At 45.6% G+C, this 9,643-nt stretch overlaps 1 protein-coding gene across 4 annotated transcripts in view; it reads left to right on the forward strand.

The window, feature by feature from the left end:
• Window positions 1–6,730, forward strand: part of mamdc2a (MAM domain containing 2a) — a 148,812-nt gene extending 142,082 nt beyond the window's left edge. For 2 of the 4 annotated variants that reach the window (XM_068030580.1, XM_068030582.1), the window contains exon 15: window positions 6,196–6,278. Coding sequence is in view for 1 of the 4 variants with exons in the window: in XM_068030581.1 (XP_067886682.1) it covers window positions 6,196–6,266 (71 nt within the window). In the remaining 3 variants the exon portion in view is untranslated. Of the gene's footprint in view, window positions 1–6,195 lie in introns of all 4 variants that reach the window. The other 2 variants (XM_068030584.1, XM_068030581.1) reach the window with 2 other exon arrangements.
• The last annotated feature ends 2,913 nt before the right edge of the window (window positions 6,731–9,643 follow it).

Here is a 9,643-nt window from a genome sequence, read left to right on the forward strand (position 1 = left end):
GCGATCGCTGGACCGGTATTTTTTCACCAACCACCATGCTTCTGTAGTGCAGCCTGAATGCCTCTGCAAGCCGACTCCCTGACTCTCCGTGCCTCCTTCATTCACGGAGTAGCTCTGGATCTTTTTCACAGCCTCTTTTTGAGTTCTGCAGTTTTGGTGCCTTTTTTCCAGGTTAGCTTTCTTTAAAGTATTTTTCAAATTCTTCTGGCTGTTGTATGGTAAGAACCACCACTGTTCACCATCTTGTATTTTTGGGCAGTCTGCCACCATTTGTATATTTGGTTAGTCTAGCTAGGAGAGAATGCTGAGTCTTCAGTAATTTTAACATTAACCCAATTATTACATTTTAACTATATACAGCTTTACTTAAGTCTGTGTGACTCCTCTGCAGCCATGCTGCCTCTCCCTCCAGTCTCTCTCACATGTGATTTGTTATAGCATCATGGTGGGAGGTATTCCTCACACTGTGTCAAACATTAACCCTTTCAACTCTTATACTACAAATACTAATCACTTTTAAAATCCCAATCTAATTTTTATCATTTTACCTAATATTTGGCGTAAACAAAATTCTTGAAAGTGATGGAATAAGGATCTGTTTCTCATTCACAACTTAGAAACATAAACTTTAAGACAGGAGACCATTTGGCGCATCATACCTGTGATAGCCAAAAAAGAGCTATCCAGCCTAATATAAAAGCAAAATACTGCAGATGCTGGAAATCTGAAATAAAAACAAGAAATGCTGGAAATACTCAGCAGGTCTGGCAGCATCTATGGAGAGAGAAGCAGAGTTAATGTTTCAGGTCAGTGACCCTTCATCAGAACTATCAGCCTAATCCCACTTCTCAGCACTTGGTTTGTAGATCTGTAGATTACAGCACTCCAGGTGCATATCCAAGTGTCTTTTTTTATGTTTCTGTCTCTACCACCCTTTCAGGCAGTGAGTTCCAGACCCTCACCATCCTCTGGGTGAAATAATTTCTCCTCAACTCCCTTGTAATCCTTCTGCCAATTATTTTAAATCTATGGCAGTTTCTTTTGGGCCTCCTTATCTCGAGAGACAATGGATACGCGCCTGGAGGTGGTCAGTGGTTTGTGAAGCAGCGCCTGGAGTGGCTATAAAGGCCAATTCTGGAGTGACAGGCTCTTCCACAGGTGCTGCAGAGAAATTTGTTTGTCGGGGCTGTTGCACAGTTGGCTCTCCCCTTGCGCCTCTGTCTTTTTTCCTGCCAACTACTCAGTCTCTTCGACTCGCCACAATTTAGCCCTGTCTTTATGGCTGTCCGCCAGCTCTGGCGAATGCTGGCAACTGACTCCCACGACTTGTGATCAATGTCACACGATTTCATGTCGCGTTTGCAGACGTCTTTAAAGCGGAGACATGGACGGCCGGTGGGTCTGATACCAGTGACGAGCTCGCTGTACAATGTGTCTTTGGGGATCCTGCCATCTTCCATGCGGCTCACATGGCCAAGCCATCTCAAGCGCCGCTGACTCAGTAGTGTGTATAAGCTGGGGGTGTTGGCCGCTTCAAGGACTTCTGTGTTGGAGATTATTTTAAATTATTTTAAATCTATGGCAGTGGCATAGTGGTATTGTCACTGGCCTAGTAACCCAGAGACCCAGGAGACATGGGTTTGAATCCCACCACATTGGAATTTGAATTCAATTAATAAATCTGGAATAAAACCTAGTCTAATGATGGCCATGAAACCTTTGTCAATTGTTGTAAAAACCCATCTGGTTCACTAATGTCCTTTAGGGAAGGAAATCTGCTGTCCTTACCTGGTCTGACCTACATGTGATTCCAGACCCACAACAATGTGGTTGACTCTTAAATGCCCTCTGAAATGGCCTAGCAAGCCACTCAGTTGTATCAGACTGCTATGACGTCCATAAAGAATGAAACTGGACGGACCACCCGGCATCAACCTAGGCACCGGAAATGACAATGGCAAACCCGGCCCTGTTGACCCTGCAAAGTCCTCCTTACTAACATCTGGGGGCTTGTGCCAAAGTTGGGAGAGCGGTCCCACAGACTAGTCAAGCCACAGCCTGACATATTTATACTCACGGAATCATACCTTACAGACAATGTCCCAGACACTGCCATCACCATCCCCGTTTATGTCCTTTCCCACTGACAGGGCAGACCCAGCAGAGGTGGTGGCACAGTGGTATACAGTCAGGAGCAAGTCGCCCTGACAGTCCTCAGCCTTGACTCTGGACCGCATGAAGTCTAATGGTATCAGGCCAAACATGGGCAAGGAAACCTCCTGCTGATTACCACCGACTGGCCTCCCTCAGCTGATGAATCAGTACTCCTCCATGTTGAACACCACTTGCAGGAAGCACTGAGGGAGGCAAGGGTGCAAAATGTTTTCTGGGTGGGGGACTTCAATGTCCATCACCAAGAGTGGCTTGGTAGCACCACTACTGGCCGAGTACTAAAGGACATAGCTGCTAGACTGGTAATGCGGCAGGTGATGAGGGAAGCAATAAGAAGGAAAAACATATTTGACCTCATTCTCACCAATCTGCCTTTTGCAGATGCATCTGTCCATGACAGTATTGGTAGGAGTGACCACCGCACAGTCCTTGTGGAGATGAAGTTCCGCCTTCACATTGAGGATACCCACCATCGTGTTGTGTGGCACTACCACTGTGCTAAATGATTTCGAACAGATCTAGTAATGCAAAACTGGACATCCATGAGGCACTGTGGGCCATCAGCAGCAGCAGAATTGTACTCAACCACAATATGTAACCTCCTGGCCCAGCATATCCCCCACTTTACCATTACCATCAAGCCAGGTGACCAACCCTGGTTCAATGAAGAGTGCAGGAGGGCATGCCAGGATCAGCACCAGGCATACCTCAAAATGAGGTGTCAACCTGGTGAAGCTATAACCCAAGGACTACTTGCGTGCCAAACTGCGCAAGCAGCATGCAATAGACAGAGTTAAGTGATCCCATAACCAACAGATCAGTTCAAAACTCTGCAGTCCTGCCACATCCAGTCGTGAATGGTGTTGGACAATTAAACAACTAACTGGAGGAGGTGGTTCTACAAATATCCCCAACCTCAATGATGGGGGAGCCCAGCACATCAGTGCAAAAGATAAGGCTGAAGCATTTGCAACAATCTTCAGCCAGAAGTGCCGAGTTGATGATCCATCTCAGCCTCCTCCTGAAGTCCCCAGCATCACAGATGCCAGTCTTCAGCCAATTGGATTCACACAGCGTGATATCAAGAAACGACTGAAGGCACTGGATACGGCAAAGGCTATGGGCCCTGACAATATTCCAGCAATAGTACTGAAGACCTGTGCTCCAGAACTTACCGCGCCCCTAGCCAAGCTGTTCCAGTACAGCTACAACACTGGCATCTACCTGTACACAAAAAGCAGGACAAGTCCAACCCGGCCAATTACTGCCCCATCAGTCTACTCTCAATCATCAGTAAAGTGATGGAAGGTGTCGTCGCCAGTGCTATCAAGTGGCACTTGCTTAGCAATAACCTGCTCAGTGACGTTCAGTTTGGGTTCCGCCAGGGCCACTCAGCTCCTGAACTCATTACAGCCTTGGTTCAAACATGGACAAAAGAGCTGAACTCAAGAGGTGAGGTGAGAGTGACTGCCCTTGACATCAATGCAGCATTTGACTGAGCATGGTATCAAGGAGCCCTGACCAAACTGAAGTCAATGGGAATCGGGGAAAACTCTCCACTGGTTGGAGTCATACCTAGCGCAAAGGAAGATGGTTGTGGTTGTTGGAGGTCAATCACTCAGCTCCAGGACATCACTGCAGGAGTTCCTCAAGGTGGTGTCCTAGGCCCAACCATCTTCAGCTGCTTCATCAATGTCCTTCCTTCAATCATAAGGTCAGAAGTGGGGCGGTTCACTGATGATTGCACAAGGTTCAGCACCATTCGCGACTCCTCAGATACTGAAGCAATCCGTGTAGAAATGCAGCAAGACCTGGACAATATCCAGGCTTGGGCTGATAAGTGGCAAGTAACATTCACGACACACAGGTGCCAGGCAATGACCATCTCCAACAAAAGAGAATCTAACCATCTCCCCTTGACATTCAATGGCATTACCATCGCTGAATCCCCCACTATCAACATTCTAGGGGCTACCCTTGACCAGAAACTGAACTGGAGTAGCCATTTAAATACCATGGCTATAAGAGCAGGTCAGATGCTAGGAATCCTGCTGCAAGTAACTCATCTCCTGACTCCCCAAAGCCTGTCCACCATCTATAAGGCACAAATCAGGAGTGTGATGGAATATTCTCCACTTGCCTGGATGGGTGCAGCTCCAAGAACACTCAAGAAGCTTAACACCATTCAGGACAAAGCAGCCCGCTTGCTTGGCACCCCATCTACAAACATTCACTCCCTTCTCCACCAACGCGCAGTGGCAGCAGTGTGTACCATCTACAAGATGCACTGCAACAACGAACCAAGACTCCTTAGATAGCACCTTCCAAACCCACGATCTTTACCACCTAGAAGGACAAGGGCAGCAGACAAATGGTTGGCAATACCACCAGCTGCAAGTTCCCCGCTAAGCCACACACCATCCTGACTTGGAACCTGGTTATTGACCTATCTGCTAGGGGAAATAGGTCCTTCCTATCCACTCTATCTAGGCCCCTTAATAGCTCAGCCTCCTCTGTTCCAAAGAAAACAACCTTAGTCTATCCAATCTTTCCTTACAGCTAAAGTTTTCATTCCTGACAACATCCTCATAAATCTCCTCTGTTCCTTCTCTGGTACAAAGGGAGTAAATCCCCCATGTTCTTTGCTCTAGATTAACCACTATTTATTCCATGCTACACAGACACTATGCAATCATCTCAATCTCCTGAATCTTGTGTGACACTGGATCTGTTTGCCTTGAAGACAACAGGAATGGAAATTGGCTACTTGTTGGTTATTGGCCCGTTTCCACAGCAGCCTGTGCTTATATAATAAAAGCAAAATACTGCGGATGCTGGAAATCTGAAATAAAAACAAGAAATGCTGGAATCACTCAGCAGGTCTGGCAGCATCTGTGGAAAGAGAAGCAGAGTTAACGTTTCGGGTCAGTGACCCTTCATCGGAACTGACAAATATTCGAAAAGTCACAGGTTTTAAGCAAGTGAGGTGGGGGTGGGGCAAGAGATCCTTTGTTATCTCTTGCCCCACCCCCACCTCACTTGCTTAAAACCTGTGACTTTTCTAATATTTGTCAGTTCCGATGAAGGGTCACTGACCCGAAACGTTAACTCTGCTTCTCTTTCCACAGATGCTGCCAGACCTGCTGAGTGATTCCAGCATTTCTTGTTTTTATTTGTGCTTATATAATGTCTGTACTGTAGGAAAACGCCCCACATGCATTTCACAGGAGGGTTATCAAAGAAAAGTTCGACACCAAACCACATAAAGAGATATTAGCACAGGAGGCCCAAAGTTTGGTTCATGGCCATTGTCATTCTTTGGGTCTCGCAGATGACACAGGGACTTGATTTAATGGCCTGAACTTTGCCATGGGCGTCAGGACGAAAAGTAGGTCTGGCTGCGGAACTTGCTTGGCAATTTTACCACAGACAGACTCCTAACTGTCCACCTGCGGGCCTGCCATCCAATTAAGGACTGTGGGCAGGCTCCTGATGCTGCTGGCCCAATCAGATGGCCAACAGTTCTGAACCTTCGCAATGTCACCGCGAGAGGTGGTCACTGCTGAAGCAGGTCGGAGACCTCGGGAGCTGGGCCAGGTAAGTTTTTTTTTATTAAAAATTTAGGGGGCAGAGGGTTGGAGGGGAAACACCTCGAGGGCCGGGGCGGGGGTGTGCAATTGTTGGGGCCACAGGGCTGCCTTCCCTTCCTGTGGTCCCCTCTTTGTGCCTTTGAGTCTGCAGCTCGGACAGTCCTGACCGCCTCCATTTAGCTGGTGGCCACCCCACACGGCAGGCAGGGTGGGGATTGCCCCGCTGTTGGCAAAATGCCCTGGAGTGGGGTTGCACAATCCTGATGTGGCTCCCCGTGATTTTACAGGCATCCCGACCCCCGCCCACACTGCCTCCCAGCTCACCCTCCGGGGGCTGGTAAAATTTAGCCCAATGTGGGTTTCTTTTATATGTAAGAGGAAAGGAAAATAATCATTTGTTTCCTGTGTGCTTTCTTTTCACGTTTATTTACAGATCCACGAGAAACCTTGCCACATGACTCAGAATCTCCAAACCAACCAGATTGGTACAGCTTTTATATCTGAATTGGAATTCCATCAAAATGGGCCATGCAGCAACATCACAGAGAACACTTGAGTTAAAGAGGAGCTTGATTCGGATTATGTCGAAGTTGTAAATGATTTTTGGCCTTCACCAGAAAGAAGAATTCAATTGATTTGAATGGCTTTTTGCTGAATATTAGAACAGATACATGTGTTACTTCAGTTAGTGAAGATGTAGTAGTCACAGGCTCTTTAATGTTTGCTTTCGTACATGGAAATATCCAGTATTTGTAATGACTGAAGAACTGTAAATATTCAATATTTCAAAATCATAGAAGACGGGATCATTCATGCAGTTTGAGGTTATGGTTTTTTTTAAAGAGTATTATGAATGCAGTTAGCATTTCCTTCTTGGCCACATGCTGTGAGGTCACATGTTGATTGTGTTCTATATTTATCCAGTTCAAATAAAGATGTGAGGAGATCTCACATGCAATTTCCAATTTCTCCATGTCTGGTCCTCTGGTCTCGTACATGAGCATTGATCCAGCGAGTCGCATGCAGTAACAACAACTTGCATTTATGTAGCACCTTTAAGGTAGTAAAACATCCCAAGGTGCTTCACAAGAGCATTATCAAATAAAATTAGACTTGGAGCCACATAAGGAGATATTATGACAGGTGACCGAAAGCTTGGTCAAAGAGGTAGGTTTTTAAGAGCATCTCAAAGGAGGAGAGAGAGGCCTAGAGGTTTAGGGAGGGAGTTCCAGAACTTAGGGCCCAGGCAGCTGAAGGCTGTTTGTCTCTGTCTCTCTCTTGACCTATTTTGTCTGTCAAATGCATAATTGGTTATTAAATCTGCACGTGCCTACACAAATGGGCAGATGTACCTGTTAGCAAAAGCTACTCAAGGGAGTGTTGACAGCAAATTGGCAGATTGCCACTGGAGGCTACAATTAGTGCAGCATTGTGTCCGTGTGCGCTGTTTAGCTTAACAGATGGAAAAGGCTTCAGACAGCGCTGCTCTCTCTTCTTCTCACCTCTCCTGAGAGCAAACACATTTATAGAGCTGGAAGCCCCTAGCTCTGATGCTTACCTCTGGGTGTATGTTAATAATAGGTGGAGGTACACATGAAATGTTAGTGTAATAACCATTAACTCGAGACAGAAGCCAGAAAGTTCCAGATGTGCCATTACTAGACAGGAGAGCTAATTGAAAATTAGACAGAACACTAAGTGGCTTTTCCACCGTAGCTCTCACAACTTGTTGGGGAGGCTGAGCAGGGGAATGAGGCCATGATGGGATTTGAAAACAAGGAAGAAAAGATTAAAATCAGGGCGTTACTTAACCTCGAGGTTAACCATGAAGAATGATTGGATAGGCTGGGGTTGATTTCTTTGGAACTGCGGGGAGAATTAATTGAGGTGTATAAAATTATGAGGGGCCTAGATAGCGTAGATAGGAAGGACTTATTTCCTTTCGCAGAGAGGTCAATAACCAGGGGGCAGAGATTAAAAGTAATTGGTAGAAGGATCAGAGAGGAGTTGGGGAGTAATTTTTTCACTCAGAGGGTGGTGAGGGTCTGGAACTCACTGCCTGAACATATGAAATAGGAGCAGGAGTAGGCCATTCGGCCCCTCAAGCCTGACCCACCATTCAATAAGATCATGGCTGATCTGCCCCAGACCTCAACTCGTCCTTCGTGCCAGCTCCTCATAGCCCTCAACTCCCCGATATTTCAAAAATCTATCTACCTCCTCTTTAAATACTTTCAGTGATCTAGCCTCCACAACTCTCTGGGGTAGAGAATTCCAGACATTCGCTAACCTCTGAGAGAAGAAATTCCTACACATCTCAGTTTTAAATGAGTGTCCCCTTATTCTGTAACTATGTCCCCTGGTTCGAGATTCCCCCACGAGTGGAAACATCTTCTCAACATCTACCCTGTCAAGCCCCCTCAGAATCTTGTACGTTTCAATAAGATCACCCCTCATTCTTCTAAACTCTAATGAATAAAGGCTTAACCTGTTTAGCCGTTCTTGATAAGTCAACCCCTTCATCCCAGGAATCAGCCTAGTGAATCTCTTTTGAACTGCCTCCAATACCAGTATGTCCTTTCTTAAATACGGGGACCCAAACTGTACACAGAACACCAGGTGAGGCCTCACCAACACCCTGTACAGTTGTAACAAGACTTCCCTATTTTTAAACTCCAACCCCCGAGTAATAAAGGCCAAAATTCCATTTGCCTTCTTAATTACTTGCTGCACCTGCATGCTAACTTTTTGTGTTTCATGCACAAGAATACCCAGATCCCTCTGTGCTGCACTTTTTTGAAGTCTCTCTCCATTTAAATAATAATCTGCCTTTTGATTCTTCCTACCAAAGTGCATGACCTCACACTTTCCTACATTAAACTCCATCTGCCAAGATTTTGCCCACTCATTTAACCTATCTATAACCCTTTGCAGATTCCTTATGGCCTCATCACAACATGCCCCCCCACCTATTTTTGTATCGTCAGCAAATTTGGATGTATTACACTCTGCCCCCTCCTCCAATTCATTAATATGGATAGTAAATAATTGAGGGCCTAGGACTGATCCTTGTGGCACTCCACTAGTTATGTCTTTCCAACTTGAAAAAGACCAATTAATCCCAACTCTCTGTCTTCTGTGTGTTAACCAATCCTCAATCCATTCTAATACATTACCCCCAGTACTGTGTGCTCGTTTCTTGTGCAATAATCTTTTATGTGGCACCTTATCAAATGCTTTCTGGAAATCTAAATACCGGTTCCCCTTTATCAACTCTGCTTGTTATCCTCAAAGAACTCTGGCAAATTTGTCAAACATGATTTTCCTTTCACAAAACCATGTTGACTCTGTTTGATTGCGTTAAGCTTTTCTAAATGTCCTGCTATTTCTTCCATAATAATGGATTCTAGCATTTTCCCAACAACCGATGTTAGGCTGACTGGCCTATAGTTTCCTGCTTTTTGTCTCCCTCCCTTCTTGAACAGGGGTGTCACATTAGTGGTTTTCCAATCCGCTGGGACCCTCCTGGAATCCAGTTAGTTCTGGAATATTTCAACCAATGCCTCCACTATCTCTGCAGCCACTTGTTTTAATACCCTTGGATGTAGGTCATCAGGTCCTGGTGACTTGTCTGCCTTTAGTCCCATTACTTTGTCAAATACTTTGTCCCTCGTGATAGAGTCTGTTACAAGATCTTCCCATTAGCTCCTTCCTTATCTGATATCTGTGAGATGTTTATAGTGTCCTCCACCGTGAAGACCAATGCAAAATATTGGTCTAAATTATCTGCCATTTCCCTGTTCCTCGTTATCAATTCTCCAGTCGCATGCTCCAAGGGTCCCACGCTCACTTTAGCTCCTCTCTTTTTATATACCCATAGA

The sequence above is a fragment of the Heterodontus francisci genome, chromosome 4 (assembly GCF_036365525.1).
Source record: "Heterodontus francisci isolate sHetFra1 chromosome 4, sHetFra1.hap1, whole genome shotgun sequence".
NCBI lineage: Eukaryota > Metazoa > Chordata > Chondrichthyes > Heterodontiformes > Heterodontidae > Heterodontus > Heterodontus francisci.